The 21392-nt window shown below is 41.6% G+C and overlaps 1 protein-coding gene across 1 annotated transcript; it reads left to right on the forward strand.

The window, feature by feature from the left end:
• Positions 1-5988: 5988 nt before the first annotated feature.
• Positions 5989-6693, forward strand: LOC111071742 (ubiquitin-conjugating enzyme E2 5A-like). The gene has a single exon (XM_022363241.2). It carries the CDS (start codon positions 6060-6062, stop codon positions 6498-6500), a length of 441 nt encoding a protein of 146 aa, XP_022218933.2. The 5' UTR covers positions 5989-6059; the 3' UTR covers positions 6501-6693.
• The last annotated feature ends 14699 nt before the right edge of the window (positions 6694-21392 follow it).

A 21392-nucleotide genomic window follows, 5' to 3' on the forward strand; every position in this document is an offset into this window, starting at 1 on the left:
CAGAAAATATGTCTCCCGAAGTTTTTCATATTTTTAAATAGGGAAAATAAAACAAGAGATTTAAGCTGGGTAAAGAGAAAACCACTTTCGAATCTAATTAGTAGTTCATGTAAATATATCTGTAGACTTTCAATATACTTTTAAACATTTTGACAATCGAAAACGTATCTTTCCCGAAACCCTTTGCTTCATAGATTTATTTCGGCTGTAAGTTATAAATATTCTCTCTTTTTGCTCACTCATAGACCAAGGGTTATAAACCATATTTTAAGTATCCTAATCTCAAGCAATCCACTCCACTGCTGGCCGCAGAATTCCCTTTCATATGCTAAGCCCAACTCCATCAACTCTCATTTTCTCGGTTTCTCTGTGTGTCTCTCTGGGACGGGTCCTTTGTCCCCTTAACAAAATAAGTCATAAATATATTTCGCTGATTTCATATTTTTCCACAAGGTTGCGAAAATAACTTGCATAATGTACAAACGGGCGGCCAGCAAAACACAAAACGGACTTAACCAAGGGACAAAGGAAATCCCAACAGCACAGGGAATGGGAGAGGGCAAAAGAAGGACAGAGAGCGAGAGTAATTCATAAAGAATGGAAAAGAAGAGAAAGGCTTACTATTCGCCTGGATATTTAAGTAGATTTGCCTGTTGTCTTTCAACTGTTTCACCGTCCACCCACCCGGACACGAGCACACGGGCTCGGGCTCGGGCCTGAGCTTTCTTTCATATTTTATCATTCCTCTCTTTTGCCTTTTGATTCCTTTTTTTGGTTGGCATGTTTTCGCGCTTCCCTTTTCATACCCACGCTTTTGTACTTATAATTTCTCACGTTTTCCTGCAAATGCAGCACAAAAATTCTCGCAGTAACTTTTAATTTCATGCCATTTAATTCGTTGAAAGCGGAACACGGAAAAAGAACAAAAAATTGGCATCTGAAGCCATGCCACAGAAGGAAAAGAAGACTGCAATTACGGGTGTGTGTGTATCTCTGGGAGTGGAAGGCAAAAAGGAATTTGCCACAGGACACGCTTTATAACAAAAGTTGTTTCCTTTTTCCATTTTGCGACTTTCTTTCGTCTTGTGTGCGCCGCGAAAAGGGACCACCAAGGGGAATAGCTCCTTGGAAAAGGAAGGCCAGCTACTTGAACAATTTTCGTATTTTTACATGGCTTACATTTCGCGGCAAGTGACAAATGACAAAGTAATGTGAATGAAAATGATCTGTGGTCGCACCTTCATCCAACCGTAAATAAAGTAAGTATCACATTTCCTGTGCAGATTTTTCCTTCATATTGTTCGTGCCTTTTCTTACACCCAATATTACTATAAAACGTTTTTGTTTCATAAACTTACTTTTAATGAAGCTCTAAACGATTGGGAAACAGTACGCTCTGATATAAAATTTAATTCTACCAATAGCAAGGGGATTCGTACAGGTCAATAAGTGTAGTTTCTGCACTATATCTAGTGCATATGCAAAATTTTTAACTATACCAACGCTATACAAATTAATAACGACAATGAAGCATTGTAATAAAATAAAAATAAAATGTATTCCCCATCAGCTATACAATAATTTGTAGAAAAAAGGTGTGTGTAAGGGGCTATCTCCGCAACGAGTGCACCAAATTGCGTGCTGTGTTTTTAAATGACAGCCAGAGAATGTCGGATTGTTTTTATAAGTCAAAATTTTTAAAATTTTTAATTGGTAGAAAAAAAAACTCAAATTTGTGCCAAAAAGCTGTGTTTGAACGCTTTCTTCATTTCATTTTGTGTCGTTCTTTAGAACGGAACATTTTATGATAGATTTTGTTTTTGTACCTTTTCGTCTGAAAAATTGTTTTCTGAAAAAATTGCAAAATTGTGTAAGTATATTTGTTGCTTTTGACTATCTTTCTTTAATTTCGATGAATTCCTAAACATTACATTCATTTAGTAAGCAACAAAGCGTGCGGGTTTTCTAGTATCTGATAAAAACAATAAATCACAAGATAATGTTTATCCAAAAGTTTTTAAAAAGTATTTGTCAATTTATTTCATCTTCTGTTGAATACATATATTTTCAATGCAAGAAACCGTACATCCTTCTACCGCATAGACAAGTATTTCATTTCCTTGCCCATCCACCGCCATTCCATTCCTTCCTCTTTAATGGACCCGGAAAAATGAACAACTTTTCGTCTATTGTCTGTAAACTTTCGTAAGGCCAATGCTTAAATAAAAGTTCAGTTTTTCGGTATTGAAATATTTTTTCTAGAGGAAATTTTCCATTCAAAGCGAAAAAGAAAAGACGACAAAAATTAAGTACTTAGTTGGCTAATTACAAGTTGAAGGCACAAAAAAGGCTGTTCGTCGTTTAATTTTCATCGACTATATGCAGAGTATAAAATATTTAAATTGCACTGCGGCCACGCTAGAAAATTGATTAAACTTTGGCCCGCTAAGCGGGGTAGAGTCGGGTAACTTTTTGGTATGGTAGTGGGTGATGGCTGTGCCAAAGGTATAAAGCAAAGCCAAAAAGGTGAGGCCAACTAATAAAGTTTGTGGTAAAAGTAGCTTAGGCCAGGCCCACCCATCGAAGCACTTTCCCAGAGGCTGCATAATTTGCACATTTGTTGTGTGTGTGTGCGTGTGTGTGTGTGGGTGGGAGGATAGGGATTGGGCCAGTTTGGTTCGCGGATGCTTTTACCTTGTTCATGGTTAAAGTTTTAAGACATTACTTAACTGTTATGTGCACCTCAAGCGAACACACACCTTCACACAAATCACTTGGGCACGAAAGTGAAACTCGCGAAACTGGAAACTGGAAACTTTTCCACCTCCTCCCGTGGCCCGTTCTACAAGTACGAGTACTTGGTCCGCTTCTTCTTCATCAGCATCTTGCTTGATTCACTCAACGCAGAAGAGCGCAGCGTAACTCAACACAAACGTCGACGTCTTCATCGTTATCATGGGCTGCCTTTTGCAACAAACTGCAAATATGTTGCACACTTTTATGCGTGTGGCAAGTTGCTTTGCTGGTGGCGCACATACTCGTAATACGCCAGCTGATAACTATCAAAGGAAACTGCTTAGTATGTATGTATATGCGATACGAAAACATGCACCACATTCTTTTTAGTTTTATATATTTTTATTTCATTTTTCATTAGCTATATATAATAATAACAATGAATCACACTTGATCTTCAATACACATATGATAAGTGAACTAATCAACTCAGCCACTCATAAATTGTGATCCCATTTGAATACAATATAAAGCGACACAATTTTCGACACATTTTCTTCAATTTGTTTCCAATCCTATTTTTCCGCAGAGTCACACATATTTGATGCTCCCATGCATCCACTTCTTGTCTTTTCTTTTTTATTTTCGATACAAGGTTGGCAAATTGCAACTCAGGCTCTTAGGCAACAAAAACAATTCTCAACAAAAGGACGCACAACAAAAAATTGATGATGTTCAAATTGCTGGTGAGAAATTGCGCAATGTCATCATCATCGAAAGCGACATCCTCATCCTCATCCTCATCCACATCCACATCCCTGTCGATGTCGATGTCATCAAGATCAAAGAGGCTGACTAGTTCAGTGTCAAGCACGCATCTCCCCCATCTTCTCCGTCCACCCACCCGACTACCCAAAGCAATGACAATAGAATTTGATATTGTCAACACTCAAAAAATAAGAAAAAACGAAATTGTTTTGTGGTAAAGTTGTTCTCGTTTTTTATGTTTTCTATTCTCGACACTTCATTTATCTTGTGAGTTGTTCAATTTTGACTATATGACTATTGGGAAACGAGTTCTCTTATGTTGCCAAGGTGTTTGAGCTTCTGCCATAAATTTGTCAACTTTCAATCAATTGGAGCGATCCAAAAAATTCTTCACCACGGCTGGCACTCTTGGTGACGATTCGCCAAAACTGTTTGTTTTGTTGTTCTGTTGGCTTATTGTTCTTTAGATTGGCGATTGCTTGCCTATGACCGTATTCTACTTGACTTCCATTCCACTTCCAGTTAGTTATGAAGGTTGGTCAGAATGAGATCTCAGCATTTGGGGTGAGCACAACTCGTAGTGCCCCCAAAAGGATTTGGTGTTTGGATAATACTTCCCCACACTGGGCTCCACCACAAAATCCTACTCGCCCTGTAGGCCACAAAAATTAGGAATTCTGCTGAGCCTTCTATGGGAAAATACTAATTAGCATTGAAGAGAAAGGGAATTAGTAGCAGATATACGAGTATATTGAACTCATGAAAGGAATAATTCGATGTTCCAGATCCACATCTAAGGAACAGATCTGACAACTGACAATTTAATATTAAATTTAACTACAGATGTATATAGCTTGAATGTTAGATCATCAATAAAAGGTTACAATACATGACTTTTTGCAGAGGGCAACATCTAACTGAAGTGGCAATCAATTCTGAAATTTGATAAATTATCGATTGATTGAGATAGGCGGATACTCGCTCCCGTTTCCACTGATTTAAGTAAATATTATTTTTTCACCCATTTTATAATATTCTTTGCCATTTCCGATTTCGCTTGGCATTCTTTTTTCGAATATTTTAGCCGCAATTTGAATAATTTGTCAAAGGCATTTTGTTGTCATTCTTTATGCTCTATTAATTATGTGGCACCCACACACAGTTCATGCCTCCCAAATCGTGCTGTTCCGCCTGCAGACAGAGGCTGCATTATTTATGCTCGCTTTATCGGGTAATCTGTTGGCGAATGTTAATTGCTAAAATGTTCAGACTATTTTTTTTTCGTTTTGTATTTTGTTACTGCAAATGTTTGTATGGTTTTTAATATAATTTCTTACTTTTGTAGCTTTGTTCCGGACTGTTTATAATAATTTTATAGTTTTCTGTCAATTGTTTTATATTTTGCCATTTTAATTTTGGTTTTTTTGTCTCTGCTTTGACAGTTCATGTGTAAACCGAGGGCGGGCATATGTTTTTATGAATAAGCCCATGCATTATACAGATTTCCTATATCAAATGTGCGGGCCATTGAAATTATTAAATATGCCACAAGGCCGATTACAGAAACTCCCCTATTCATTATTTTTCTGTTAGCTCGCAGTGCAGGAAAAATCTATATAATTATTTGTATATAAAATTACTGAGAACTGAGTGCTTCATTTATTTGTTTATCTATGAGGGGAAATCAGGCAATATGGGAAGGTGAATTAATGGCAAATTAAATTGTCTTTCCACTGCTGAAAAACTCTACGAAGCTTTAATAAAGTACAGCCAAGATGGTTGGCGATAAGAGACTTAATTAATCACTTGCAGGAGTTGTCGAAAGCTTATCCGAACATTAATTTGCATTTTACACTTTTGTTGAATTACATATAACAACAAAATGAATGCTGCTTCCTAAAATGCAACAACAAATTTAAAATATGAGACTAATTTCAGACGCAGACTGACTTTTCTACGAGTAACTGACTAACTGCACATATAGAGATAGCCTTTTGGAGAATTCCGTCCAGTTGGCTTTCCAGTTGAGCTGGAAGCAGCGCTGTCAAAATTTAGTTCCTGTCATCATTTTAACTTTACTTTTCACACAGCACAGAACGACCTGAACAAAAAAAAAATAATTTTCTGCAATTTTTACTGGAAAAACTTTGGTAAGCAATGTTGCTTTCCCCAGTGAAAGTATTTTTAGTTTCTTTGAGTCTTTCCAGATCATGTCTCTACGACGCAGCACTCGCATAAGGAATCTGCGAGTTGCTGCCTCTCCCTATGCCGCTGATGCTCCACGGCGCGCTGATTCTCCACGGCGCGCTGATTCTCCACGGCGCGCTGTCTCCGGCATTCGTCGATCACTGCAACGAGAGCCTACAGTCGGCGATGAACCATCTGAAGCTCCAAATGTCGTTGGACCCAGTAGTCGGAGAAGTGCCCGAACAACATCTGTGTCCGTCGCGCACCAAGAGAACGGAGGACAGAGGCTGAACCGGGGCCGGGACCAGGACCAAGACCAAGAACAAGGCCAGCGACGTAGCCCCGCAGTTTGGCGTCTCTGCCGCGAGATGGCCGAAATAACGGCAAATCCAACAGATGGGTGCCAGGTGGAAATAGTAGAGGACGATATTAAGCACTGGTTGGCCACCATTCTCGGACCTACCGGCACGCCCTACGAGGGAGGGCAGTTCGAACTAGATTTCTTTTTCCCAGAGGAATATCCGCATGTTCCACCTGAAGTGGCATTTAGAACTAAAATTTACCACTGCAACGTTTCCACTTTCGGCAGCATTTGCATGGACATTCTGGCGGATAATTGGTCGCCTGTCCTGACGGTGGAAAAACTTCTCCTATCCATCATGTCGCTGATGTCAGACGCCAATCCTGACGACCCCATGGACTTGGAAATGGCCCAATTGTACAAGTCGAACCGCGAGCATTACGATCAAAATGCCCGCTACTGGACTATGCGCTACGCCACGCCTGCGAGTGTCTTCGAACCTTTCTGATACAGTACATGGATCATACTGAAACATACACAAAAACACATACTTAATTCGCAAATGTAAACATCAATATACGAGTATAGTTGTTACCTTATCACGACAGAAGCAGATACATGTCCACATCTGTTCTTATATTCTTTTAGCATGCCATTAGATGTACTACAAATCTGCATATCATTAAATGGATGCAAATGGATCTACATATTTCTTTGTATAAGTCTGAATTGATTTCCTATGCGGCTTTCCAGCAGATTGGATATGCAGAAGTATCAAAATATATATTATATTTTCAACGGATAATTTTTAGCAGATATCTTCATGAAGATGAGCTTTTTCAGTGTTGAATGGTTCTTCCAGTATTCGCTCCAGAAATCATCAATCAGTTTTGTATGCTCTTTTAGTTTCATAAGCGGGGAGCAGACATGTTAGTACCCAATCCAGTGTGTAGTCTTTATCCATTATTGTATTCGGATCGGGTAGTCAATGAGCGGAACCACACCTAATGGTTGAATGAGTGAGTTAGATGAATTACTTTAAGATTTGATGGCTCCTTGGGAACTAATAAAAGAGAAGTGTGAGAGGACCACCACACATGTTGATTGGTACTATATTCTGTTGTATATTATTTCTTTTAGGCACCAGCCTCGATCCCCTGCCAAATTAGTCCACCTAATTACAGGCTCTTGTATTGTTGTAGGAATGTCACTGCTAGTATCTTCAGTGCCAGTGCAATATACATATATTAAAAATAAAATGTTCACTAATAAAACTGTGTAATACTTAGCACGAGACATTAAATAGGTTGCACATACATATATCTGGTTGGATATCCCCACACTTGAATTTTAATAGTATACCCATTGTTTGAGCGAAGAGGCGTCTCAAGGGGGTTCCAACAATCACTTCCCAAGAAAAGACAGGACAAGTCCAAGTTCGTCAAAGTAGGGTTTTATTCGGTATATTACAGGGAGTTTATTCACTATATATATATATTTAAGAGATCGCGTGCAAAAGCCGGCCGTTTTCGGCAACGGGAGCGGGTGCGTGAGCGTGGGCGGGAGCGCGTCAGCGGGGGAAAAACGCTCCTAAGCGTGAGAGCGGGGGCAACAGCTTGCGTAGCTAGATTGCTAACAGTGGTGTGGCTGGAATGCCCACAGAGCTGTTGCCCCGCCAGCGCCGTCCTCACTCTGAACACCCATAAAACATTTTATAAAATTTTCAAAAACCTAAGTGGATCTCGTTGACACTGAAAACAAAGGAAGAAATCCCTAAAATGGCTGTAATTGAGTGACAGAAGCGTACGAAATTATGTAGCAAACCCCAAGAAAGTTACCAATAAAAGTCGAGGTTTTTGCAGCACAGCTACTAAAAATCTGTGGCGCACAATGCAGTGTCCTTGGACTCAAAAATCAACTCAAACTCGCTGGCCTGCAGGGAGGCGTGCAGGCGAGAAGGAAGGCAGCCAAATTTGTATCAAAAAGTTGTTAAACCTTCATAAAACGAATCTGGAGAGGGGGGCTAGGCTGCTCCTCTGGCGGCAGGAAATGAAAAGAATGAAAAGGAATTTGTAACTTTGTGTTGTGGCCACCAAGGGTCTATAGGTGGGCGGTGGCGTGTGAGGGCATGGGCCAGGGAGCGAACATAATTATGCAAACTAATTAAAATACTCATACGATGCGTTCATCTGGCGCTTCTGGTGCTGCCAGCCCAGCGATGCCCTGTGCGCCCCCACACATCGCACTCACACTTACGCTCGCACTCTGCCTGTGACTCTGCCTTGCCTTGCCTGCTCCTTGGCGCCCATTTTTAATTAACAGTAAGCGTCCCAGCCATGAGAGCGGCGGAATAAAGAACAAACATGGAGGGCTAGAGAAAGGGCCAGGGATGGATGGGGAGCAAGAGGGATCCATGGAGGCTGGGGCTGAGTGCGCTGGCTGAGGGGAAACAAAAATGAAAGACACTCACTTCCGCTTGACATGATGTGGAATGTTCTGCACATGCATTTGACTCTACTCAATGGCAGTCTGTCAGTGTGTTGGTGTGTGCAGTGCACAAATACAAAGGGAAACCGCAAAAACACAAATATAGTTTCATACTTTTGAGCGCCTACAAACAAAATGTCAGCCACGATAGCTGAATAAAAAAAAACAAACACGAAAGAAATGACTGCTGGAATCCGAGTGCTCGTAGAGACAGCAGTGGCAGCAGAGTGTGGCAGGCTAGCCAGTGTAAATATATTTTTTACACCTAACAAAATCACAGAACCGAACCGCCAGCCAAAGAGAGTTAAAGACAGTTGTTTGGGCCGGGACTAATGGGTCTTCCCTTGATTGTCTTTCTGTTTGAGTTTTACAGTGAATTAGGTCAGTTCCAGGCTTAAGTTTAATAGAGATTTTCTTGCAGTGCATCATTGGCATGATTTCCCTCAAGCTCTCCCTGAAAAGCATCAAAAAGCCAGCAACACGTTGCCTCTAATGATATGACTAACGTTGACAGCATCATTCACACACTCCAATGTGCGTGTCCCTATGTGTGGGGGTGTGGGAGTGCGCGCTCTGTTTGGGGAATAAATTGTTAATTATTATTTGAAAAGAGTTACAGCAGCGCAGCCCGTAATGATGACGCTGACGAGGCTGACGATGATGCTGATGGGGCCTCCAGCTGGATGGGAGAGCGTGGGGCTTTGTCAGAGCCAGCATCCAACATTGAGCATCCAGCATCCAGCATCTAGTATCCTGCATGGCAGGTTTTCGTGGTTGGTTTGGTTTGCAGTTTTAGTTTCGAGTTTGGTAGAGCGGCCCGGGTTCTGGACGGGCAGCTCCCCAGGCTCGGTTTGGCATGGTCGCCTGCGCTCGGCTCAGCGCTCTTGCATGCACATTTGAATCTGCATTTTGCTGTTTTTGGATGGGGCTCTAAATTAACATTCGCCCTCCCCCCCACCACCCCACCACGCGACTCGTGCGTGTGTTTGTGTGGGTGTATTAATGTGGCCCAATTCTTATGCGTGTGCTCATTTCGAATGCGCATTACAACAGCAGCAAGAACATCTGCGGCAGCAACAAGCGACAGTATTTTTTCCCCGCTGCCGTTCGCCATGTCAATTGAAATGCAGCCAAGAGTCGAGTCGAGCTGGGGCCTCACTTCCCAGCAAGCGCCATAGCTGTCCCTGCCCCTGCCCCAACCCCTGCTCCATCCATAGCCACAGCCCGGGCGTAAATTAAAAAGTGAAACATGGCATGCATGGCGTATGTGTAATATTTTTATTTCACTTGGCTTCTAATTAGGCAAGTCAGCTGTCAGTTTGTCAACTACATATCTCCTCCCTGCCAGCACCGCACCGCACCGCTTCCCTACTACGGCATTTGCATTTGGCTTTTAACTAATTTGCTGCCAGAAGATGAAGCAGATTCCTTCTCGGATTCTCTGATTAATGCGCACTGTGCATTCGGGCCAAGCCACGACAATGATCAACACGGCTCCTGCCACGGAATGTGGCAAACATGAACAGGCGCGGGGGACATTGGTATGTAATGTCCGCCGAATGAGGTTAGTCAATGTGGTGCATGTCATCAGCAATGTGGGGCATGTCCTTTTCATATTGCGCAAAGAAGGTTATGCGGACGTCGAGGCGTGCATCGCGTCTTTGGGTATAATTTCTTTGGCTGCTCTTTGGGGACTAGCAATTATGACTGGAAGAATCGGTCAACCTTAAGGTTGCGTTCTTTAAATACTTCGGGACACTAGGAAATATTAGCACAGTCGTCGCCCAATCACATGAAGTGAAGAAACTGTTTTAGCTTTAAGCTTTATACAATGTCCTTCCTAACACGTATGTATTTTAACCCACATAAGCTCATCATGTAAACGTTTAACTAAACTTAAAAATATTCACATATAAAAATCGATCTCAATTCAATTGGTTTGATTGGTGTGCCGTGGCTTTGATCAAACGAAATAAATGCCAGCCACGTATGCTCACACAGTTACACACAGTGGAATACACACACACACACACAGACACACACACACAATCAAATAAAATGGTCGAGAAATAATTGCGCGTGTCGTTTGCTCCCCCGAAAACCGGTGAAAAACCATCGGGTGTGCGCTTCCTACCTGTTTCACATGCCAAATTAGCTTAAAATTGTTACCGCTAATGTGCAAAACAGTCCCATCCCTAGAGTCTCCTCTCAGCCGCCTCCTCTCAGTCACACCTCCCCAAGCAGAAACGCCAGCCAACGCATTAATGCCTTTTGATCTCCATCCAATGGAGGAGACCAGGAGGAAACTTTTCAGCGCGTACGTGTCTGAAGGCGCTCAGTATGTGGAGTATGCCACGCTTTAAATTTCAACATGGCCATACCGGGAGTATACCGGGGGCATACCGGGTTTTTGTCTCTGCTATATCCTTCTGCAGGGTTCGTAGGTTTCAATTTGAGGCAACGAATACAACAAGTGAATTTGAGCCGGCAAAGTCGTGAAAGGATCTCCCAGCCAAAGGCGGAACAAACAGCACAAAACGAGAGGATACAAAATCAATCGAATGCGCTCTTTCGCCAGAAGTTTCTTAGCTACTCAAAACGGTCTGTTCAGCGCATTATTCAATTATGCTTTCAAACATATGATTTGATTTTTCACATATTTCAGATGTTTCCGGAACATTTAGCAAACACTTTTTTTTTTAGTATAAGTCGTTTATTGTTACAGCGAATAACAATCTACGATCGTATTATATACTGTAACTTCTGAAAACACTAAAGCCCAAGTGGAGAATATACAAATATGCTGTTTGAGCAAAGTTTTGGTAAATCATCTAGGATATTCTACATACTCCTGTAGTTCAACCTGTCAGGGGGAAAGAGTACACCTCATTCGCTTGTGCCGCACAGAATATTCACTCTATCTGAGTTTTTATTGCCATCGCCAGCTTTATTATGGCCGTTTAGCGATTTTTTATGGCCAGGGCTTTGGCTGTGTAGGCAGCCGCATGCGCTTTTTATTGGATTGCATATCGCGGGCGAGCCAGCAGGAAGAGTGGTTCGCATTGGACGGGGTCATTTGTTGGGGTCTGCTGGCTTTTTGAAACCCATAAAAATCGAATGGCAGCGGCACTGGCACTGGGACTGCTGGCTGTGGCGATGGCGGTGGCGGTGGCCGGGAAAAACAAATCGATTTGCTAAATTGCAGTGCAAAGTACAAAAGCATTCACACAGGGGAGCGCCGCGAGAACAACATATCCTGTCATTTCTGTACGAATTCCCTGCTGCTGCGGCACCGTTCTGCGGATCGCTGGTTCCAGCGGTTGCACTCGGCGGTTCCACGCACCAACAATCGCACCAGCGGCTACTCGCTCGTTTGGCTGCTCGCCTTCCAAAAATATTTATAAATATTTAAATGTGCATTAACTAACCAAATAGATCGAGAGCCGCTGGGTAGTCGGGTAGTGGACTGCTTTTAGAGACTCCTGGGATGCCGGGCTTCAGTCGGCGAAATTTTGGACTTGCGAAAAAGTTTTAATTGCACTTTGTTTGGGCATTGCATGGAAAACTTATCATTAAAATAGTTGTTGAGCTTGTTTAGTTTCCCAAGAAAAAGCAGCATACTTTATGCCGCTTCGCGAAAATTTTCTGGATAAATTGTTGCTTCCCAGGACCCAAGATGAGTCGGTTGTTGGGGTAGGGGTAGGGTGAAGCAGCGGAATGAAGCAAAAAGTGCTTTGACAGCCATCAGTTTCGGATGCTAATGAAGGTAAAGTATTGGCGTTGCAGTTTGGAGTTTCACTTAAGAATCGTTACGCCTCAAATTGACATTGGACAGTCTCCGGATTTTGAGAACATTTCAGGGTTCAGTCAACCACTTTCAAAGCATCAAAGCAATAGCATCAGAACCGTGAGTATTAGTTATAAATGAATGAAAATATTTGTCTCAATTCTGTTCGTTTAATGTGAATGCTTAAGACCTGTAAGTTCCAGCTGTCCTGCCAGTGGGCGAATAGGTATCCTTATCTTATTTTAAACTGGAATTCTCGACCCAAACACTATTCACTCATATCTTGGATGCACATTTCAACCGAAAAACCCTGAGACGAGCATATCTTGGTAATATTAAAGCCACAACCTGAACTGCGTGTAATGGAATGGTATGACCTAACTATTCTCGCTTTTCAAAAATTTCACTTTTCATCAGCTTGCGCTCTCGGACCCGTCTGCATATCTGGTTGGCCCTTTGACATTCCACTTTTCCAGGCCAACAGCTGTCAGGTTCATGCCTTAGCCTCCCCTTCATCTCGTCTAATGCCCCTGTGCCTGCCCCCTTATCAGCATATTTCTTGGTTCATCCGACCACAAAAACCATCTCATTTAGCCATGAAAAATCTTTGCTGCCAGCAGAGCCAGCAGCAGCAGCAGCAGCAGAACACTAACAAAAGCGTAGAGGGAAGTAAGTGGGAAAAAAGAGAATCAACCAAGAAGGGAACCTGAGCCGTATCCTTTTCATTTTCAACCAACCACAAAACACATTTCGCTTTCATTTCATTTTAGAAATCCTAAGAGGAGAATGCGAACCGAAACGAAATGAAAATGATGAAAATGCAACTAATTCCTGACGGCTTATGGTTATTATGGGACCTCGGCCGTCATCCGTACTCCGTACTCCGTCCTCCGACCTTCCACGCTTTGGGCTCCCTTCGGACTGCCCTGGTTTTGTAATAATTTTTATTTTTATTCCCGAACAGACATTTAATAGAAACGACCGCAGTAGAGATTAACCTTCAACGTCACTCGCCTGTATATCATTTAATTTCGCCGCTAAGCCCAAAATCTGTTGGCTCTGAAGGGTTGAAAACCATTCGCAAAGGTGGAGCCTGAAAAGCTCTGCCTCTGGGTTGTTACGGGTCATTTTTGTGTGTGAATTTAATTAGTTCCAGCACGAGCAGCAGCAACAAGTTGTTGTTCAGGCTCCTATCTGGGGCTAAGCTCAGGAAAACAAAAACCATTGAGAGAACCACATTAGCAATGCCCGTTGAAACTGCATAAATCAGCATTCAAATTAGAAATTAGTCCACACACACACCACTCTAGCAGGAAGAGAGAGGATTGCTGGCGCAATCCACTTCCAGACAGACCAAAGCACTTGACAAAGCACCCTCCACACTCCTCCGCACGAGTCCAATCCTCCCCCCAGATCTCCAAGGAGCCACTCATCTCTCTACTCGGCCACTCGTCAGCACACTCATTATTAGGCTCAAGTGCAAATTAGTGTGTTTGGTAGTGGGTTATTAAGTTCTTGCCCCGCTCCGACTCCACCTCCACCTACGGCACCGCACCAGCCACAGCTAAGCTAGAGCTACAGCTCCGACTTGGCCTTTTGTTATGCTAACTAAATGAGTTTTCTGCTGCTGATGTTCTGGGCATTTCGGGTGTTCTGTGTGTGTTCTGTGTCTGTAGTAAAACTTTAGTATACAAATTTCATTTCATTGTTTTTCGAGTGCCCAACAACAATCAAAATAAGTGTTAAGGGCTGCCGTGGGCGTGGCCCCGCCACTAGCCTGCCCGGATAGTTTTTGTCTTATTTTTTTGGAGAGTCAGAGAAAAGTTTTGCAATTAACATGAGCCGAAAGCGGCCTAAACGAAAAAGAGTACTACCTCCAAAAAATAATCACCGGAACAGCCCGAGAGGCTCAGAAGAAGGCAGAAAAAAATATCAGCTGTCTTCATTCTGGGCTTCGCCTAAACCAATTACCACGTGCGAATGCCGCGGGACTGCGGCGAGGAACAGCTCTCAATCATAAAAAATTAATTAAAAACAATTAAAGCGGCAGAAGAGTAGAGAACACAAATAATAATATCGAGTGCCAGAGGGAGAGGTCTGCATAGAATCACCTTAATTATGTTTTCTGCATCCGCCCTCACGACAACAAACCCAAAAAAAAAAAAAAACAGAAGCGAAGAGAGGAAGAATGCTAAACAATATGCAAAGCGCCAAGCCAAAGCGAGGCATCATAAAAATTCAATCAGGCCACAGAAGCAAATGGCAGGAAGCCCTGAACCCAAAAACCCAAAAACAAGAAGAAGACAACAAGAAAAAGAGAAAAAGAATTATAAAAACCAAAGCAAAACACCACAAAAAAATCTCGCGCCCAAAATGACATTAATTTACACATCAGCGAAGCGCGTAAGGGACGAGTTGGGAGAGGGAGGGATGGGGCCAAAGCGGAAACAGGAAGTTGCACAACAGCCCAGCGACAAGGAAGTAGGCGGTTGGGGTCGGGTGCCCGCAACCAGATGACAAAGCGGGTAATAAAAAGCAATCAGAACGAGGCAGCGGAAAAGTCCGAAAGAAAAACAATTTGTTAAGTGTTTGAGCATCGAAAAAGTGGGTGTTTGATGGGAGGAAATATGATTTAAGACGAGTTTTATATGTCGGATCGAATCTTATATGAGATGAGAATTAGCACGCCCAATATAATTAAGAGTCGACTTGTATTGAATCGATCTATAAAAAGAAACTATAAAGGGAAAATCATTATATGCACCATGAAGAATTTTTGTAAATGAATTATTTGAAAAGATGAGTAGATTTCAATTTTTTTGTCAATACTTTTGAAATGAAATTCACTCGAGAGATGAAATTCTTAATGACCAAACAACATTCGTTCTTGCATACAGAAGTGTTTACATTTAGCTGCTCCTCATGGGATTTTCAAAGAAACACTCAGAATTTCCCCTGTACTTTAATTTTTCAACTCCTTTACATGGACAAATTGAGAATGTTTTGTGTAGGTATTTCTGGCTAGTGTCAACTATTTAGATTTCATGGAAACCCTTTCTGTCAGCTACGAGTGGAATAATATTCGCTACTTCAAAAGCTGCTGTCTTTGCTGCCTTTGAATAAGCTATGAAAACTACTTAAGTGAATGTCCAAGCAAATCAAGTGCAGGGCAGGGCCAAGGCAGGACTTGCCAGGACGCTCGATGGCCAAAAGCAAATCAAACTGCTCGCCCACTAATCACACAGGCAAGCCGCAAGGCGAAGAATAAGCAAACAATATTTCCAGCAAAAGCACAACCAGATAGTACAGCTATACAGCTATAGATGTGTGGTGTACGAGTAGATGTGCGAGGGACTCCATCTGTGTTTGCATTGGTATCACGTGTGTCTGGGAATATGCATAATTGAATTTTATAACCCGAAAGATTGTTATTGCTAGAGATTTTGTGTGGTAAGCAGCTGCCATCGCCATCGCCTTCGCCTTAGCATTTGCCTGCACTCCGCACATTCACAATTCTCAAATTGTCAGACAAACCATCTTCCTGCCCCTTACTGCCCTCTCTCGTGCTGTTCTTAATCTCTGTTTGCTTTGATGCCATGAGAACCAAATCCAAATATTAGCCAAGCCTTTGCCCAGAATATCAAATTGACACAGCCTAAGACGAATTTCAGACTCTTTATCAGCTCGGTGACACTTTGTTGTCAGTGAAAATAAATTGTTCTTTTTGCCAGCTCCTGAGACACGACAATTAATCACAGCATTAATAATAGTTCTGGATGGCGAACGAGAGAGTGCTTTGGGGAAGGCTTAGAAAGTCTCTCGAAATTAATGCGAAATTGTGTGAAATTAAATGCCGCTCATGAATGCCGTATAGAAGGCGTATACGCAATGCCGGAAATTAAACATACGCCATACGGCAGCAGAAGGCTTGTAAGCCCCATCCGCCCCCATCTTAAAGCGGAAGCTAATTGTTATGCAGAAAACATAACACAAATGGCAGATGGTGGGGCAGGGGTCTTTGTGGATCGCAGCGGAGGAGCCAAAGTCTTGCCAAAGATGATGCAGAACAGAACCAAGTAAAAACTTTAATATTTAAATATGAAAAACTATTTATGTAAGAAGGAAAAGCAAGACACACACACAAACACATACACAATTCTGGTCAAACACAGGGGAAAGCAAACCCAAAATGAAAATTAAGGAAATGCTTTCATGGGATTGATGGCTAAGAGATGCTCTCCAAGTCACTAACAAATAGCTGTAAAAAGGTTCCCGAACATAACGGTAACATGGCTCTCAAATAATATACATATAATCCCAAAGAAACGTTTTAAAATATTCTTCGAAATTCTTTGCGTGGAATCAAATCAATTCATGAGGACCTTCAACATTATTCTGAACTAAGAAGTAAATATAAAACAACCGTCATATCGGGCAACGGGAAAATAAAAAAAAAAACCAGAGAAATAGATTTTTGGACAAGCATTACCCGAATCTAATCTGTTGAAATCTGGTTTTCATTTTCCTATTTATTTCATATATTTCGAATTTCCTTTACAGCCCACGAAGAGAATCACCCTGAATACCCTTACCCTGAGTTAGTCATCTTTTCCCTATTTTCCCCTCTTTATCTCCCTGCCCCGCAGACAAATACAGAGATCTGCATTCCTCTGCCCCTATGGGCTTCCCCTTTCCCTACCACCCTTTCTAACCATGCCGCATATTTTCGGTGGCCGCCGCGCAATGCGAAAATTTTAATTTATACATTTTCAGCTGCTTCTGTATGGGTTTACGTGTGTATGTGTGTGTCAGCGACTTCCTGTTGCAAAATGGAGTTTTATGTATGCGAGCGAGCAGAAGTTTGCACAACTTGTTTATGATTTCTCATGTCAAATGCGCTAGCAGAAGTGGAAGTGCCTGCCTGGAAGAGGGCGTGTCTGGCAGATGCAGTCGGAATAAGTATCTACAAGTGGAGGCCGACTGGTAGGGTGCGCCCGCCCCTATTTGGCACTCCAGAACTTTTTGATTTACTATCCAAGTGTGAGTGCTCTCTCCGGTGTGTGTGTGTGTGTGTGTGTGCAAGTTTGTTTGCCATGTAGCATCTTGTAGTGCATGCTTTAAGGCGCTGGAAGTGCAGTTTATGCTACCATTTGCTAAAGGAAGTCCAAAATGGATTTTTAAAACTTAAATTTTAATGCATATATGTACAAATGTTGTTACAACAATCAAAAGAAGCAAACTCGACAAAGAAAGGTTTGCATATTATACTTGCTAAAAATACAAATAAAAATATAAATCTCAATATCCCAATTATCCCATTCAATAAAATAATTAAGTTATTGTGTATCAGCATCAGACTCTAATCTTATTTTAAATAAGGAATCCCGAGATAGTTTTGTGTAAATAATAGAAAAACTCCGTTCGAAACATGTATTATTTCTGCATAAATGAGCAAATGTGTTTACCTCTTAAACTCTATATAAATTATATTTTTTCCACGTCCGTAAACGTTTAAAGTCTAGACATTCAGTCATCCAGTATATTATCATTTCGAATTATACTTTTTTACATCTGTTTAAAGAGCTGTTGCCCTTTTGCGATGGACAGAGTCAGAGATACAGACACCCGCACAAAAATGCAACTCCAAACCAGAAAGTTTTTTATTATTCCTCCTTTTTTTATTTGAATGAAATGCATTTTATGCAGGGAAATCTTTTTATGCGCCTGAAAGCACGCTTCAGTATAATTTGCGGTCATGTTCATTGATCTCCTGGGAAGCATTAAAATTTAATGATTTATACTATGTTGCCGTAGTGGCGGGGAAGGGATTGGGCTTGGGGATGGGGATGGGGATGAGCAGAATGCGTGAAGGTAGAGAGTGGGAATAAGAGGGACATAGAGAACGAGAGAGAGTGTGAGTAGAGAATGAATTTATGTTATGCCTCTGCCGCTATTTCGGTTTAAGGGTTAACATTGTAAAATTAACAACAATTTGACTTATGCGCGGAGGAGAGCCCCCAGCTCACACACACTCGAGCAACCTAGAGAAAGAGAGAGAGAGAGAGAGAAAGAAATAGAGAGTGGGCCCACAATGTCTGAGGCCTAAAAGTATGCTAAACAGGCCGAGCCGAGTGCCAGCAAAAGTCATAACTCAGCCTCAGCGGCAGGACGGGTGCCTGGATGCCGGCTTGGCGCCTGTTGGGAGGGATGGCCAAGAGCACTTGGCGAAAGGTAGGACCTCCAGCGACTGTTGGCTGCAACTATTAATCAGGCTTTAATTGTTTTTGTATGTGTTGGTCGGTTACATTTGTGGTGCGAGATAGACACACACACACGCACACACATTTCCTCTCAAAGAATAGAGGCCCCATGCATCATGTTGCCCAAAATCTTTTTGTAATCTCTGGCATTTGTCTGGATTTTTCGTAAAGACTTTGAATAGATTTATGCTCCTTTGACAGGCGCAAGATGTGAATGTGGAATCGTATGCCAGAGATCGGGAGAGAGAGCTACTCTCTCACATGTGTCTATGGCTGGGCTTAAAGTATCTTAAAGATATGCCACTGCCAGCAAAGGAACCCTGGAGTAGATTTACAATGGTCTAATAGCGCGTGGAAGGCAAAAGAAAAGGTGTAGGTGTCCTTGATGGAGCATTTACTTACGTGAAACTATGAAGCGGCTTGGAAAGTTTGCAATACTTATATCAAATATACATACATATTCTATGTTCAGCCGTCATAATTTCGAGGCAATTATTTGGTCCAAAAGAGTTTTCTTTTGAATTGTTAATTGAAGACGTGAATTTATTTTAATTTAGCATTTTGTTTTTGGGTTTAAAGCACCCAGACACTCAGACTACACTTTTATCTATATCCATGTCCAGCCTTTCCTTTTTTCACCTGCTTTCCTAACTGTTTCTGTCTCTTATCATCGGTGAGGCATAAATCACGCGTTTAGTTTGCCAAGTGGCTTTTTCGACCGTTTTGCGTTTAACTGTCGTTTTGGCCACTTTTACGTTTTGCAATTTTCAGTCGAACCCGAGTCCACACCCCACCACCCCCGAGCAACTGGCCAGCAGGGGCTTACCAACATATTTAGAATATATGGCAACACTTTGGCAACACCGACACAACCCTTGACCACAGCAAGTGAACAAAATGTAAAAAACAAACCCAAGAGCAGGCCAGAACACGGACACAAGAACCGAAGCACAAACACAGACGATTGCGCAACCACAGCGCAAAACCACTCCAAGTTTCTCGCCCACCAGCACACTCCACTCCCCACACACACACACACACATGGGTACAGTTCAGTACAGTGCAGTACAGTTGGGGCAGTCGAGTGCTGTAGGTCGGTTCGGGGTTGTCATGGCCAGAGTTGCCAACGACAAGGACAAGAACAGCCAGAGCCGCGGCTGGGGCTGGCCACACAAACTTGTAACGTAAATTTTGTATAAGCTTTCGCAAACACAGCCACTCCAACCCCTTCGGCATTTGGCATTTAGATTTGTGCAATAATATATTTTTTAAATTAAAACAAGGAATAGGGGAAAGACTCGTGACTATAAATATTAGTTAGTATTTAAGAATTTCTTTGGAAAATGTATCATCATACTAAAATTTAAATTAAAACTAAAATTATTGGAGGAATGCAAATCATGCAATCGCATCATTATATCCCTAAAGATCCCTAAACAGAAACCTTCTGACCTTTTATGCAAACTTTTATGGAAGTGGTTGCATCAGTCTCATTTATGTAGCTGGTTAATCTATAAAATTACATTCTTTGGATCGTACTTCGTACTGAGGGATCAAATGGAAACATGAGTAGTAGCTAGGTGGGCGATCTCTTTTTTGAATTCAGAGATCTCTGGAAGGAAAGAAAAAAAGTGCGGCTTGAACGACTTCTAGCCCAAAGAGAAATGCAAATGTAAATGCAAGACTTGATTCACTGATTCAATTAATGCTGTGTGCTCAAGTCCATGGATTTACTTATTATTTCAAACATTTAAAAAGACTTTAAGCTAATTTCAGAATAATTACAAGACCTACTGTCGACATTCCGACTAAAGTTCTCCGATACCCATATTTTTTTTGTTGCACCAAAAAAGGTATGATTTTCATAAGGTATGTTGCATAACTACATCTATATGGCTACAATTAATACTCATAATGCTTTCAATGTGAATACGTTACTTCAAATTATTGGGGATTGGGGAATAAAGAACTTTTTAAATTAATATGCACTTTAAGTTCGGAATTCGTGTCGACATCTCTTTTTGCCGGCTGCTGGCCTAATCAGCCAACCGTTTAGTCTGGGCCTGGCCGAAAATATTTTTGTGTGCATTCAATTGTACAATTCTCTCGTTTGCTGTTTGTCTGCCAAAACGTCGAACTATTGCCTGGTCTTCATGTTTACATTAATATTGTTGTTTATCAAATAACAACAGCAGCACCAGCACCAGCAGCACCAACAATAGTACGAGTAGAAAAGTTGTTAAATCGAAAAGACATAAAAGTATCATTAAACTTTGGTGTCTGGCAATCGGTCTGATTCGGTTTGGTTTTGTGTTTTGGCTGGGTTTTGGTTTGGGTTTGGCCAGGCCTGCCTGCTGTTTTTATGATTTTGTTCAACGTTTTTATCTCGTGTCTTTTGGGTTGGCAGACAAAAATTCACATTCTCATATATTTGGTTTAGTCGCTTGTTTGCCAAAAATCTCTATCTGTCTGGCGGTCTGTCCACCTTCTCCCTCCATTGAGTTTGTTGATTATTTATGCACAGAAAACAAATACGAGTACGGCAGACGGAAGGAGAATCCAAGTCGACTTCTGAGTCTTCGATTGTTTTCACTTTTTGGGAACTTTTATCTGTGTTTTTATGTTTGGGTATAAAAAATTTGTCGTTATTTGCTGATGGATTATGTGGCCTATGCTGCATTTGAATAAAACCAATACTCTGAATTATTTATTTAATAAAAACACAACAACTTCAAACTGAATTCATTGCCCTGTGCTCTGCCTCGTTCTGCCCTTTTTTAATCGGAAAAGTCTGTAAACGTATAGGCCACGCCTCCTTGTTGCATTCAGACGGTATGGGCTCATTACTTTTTCGACTTGAAAATAT

The sequence above is a fragment of the Drosophila obscura genome, unplaced genomic scaffold, assembly GCF_018151105.1.
Source record: "Drosophila obscura isolate BZ-5 IFL unplaced genomic scaffold, ASM1815110v1 contig_46, whole genome shotgun sequence".
In the NCBI taxonomy this organism is placed as follows: domain Eukaryota; kingdom Metazoa; phylum Arthropoda; class Insecta; order Diptera; family Drosophilidae; genus Drosophila; species Drosophila obscura.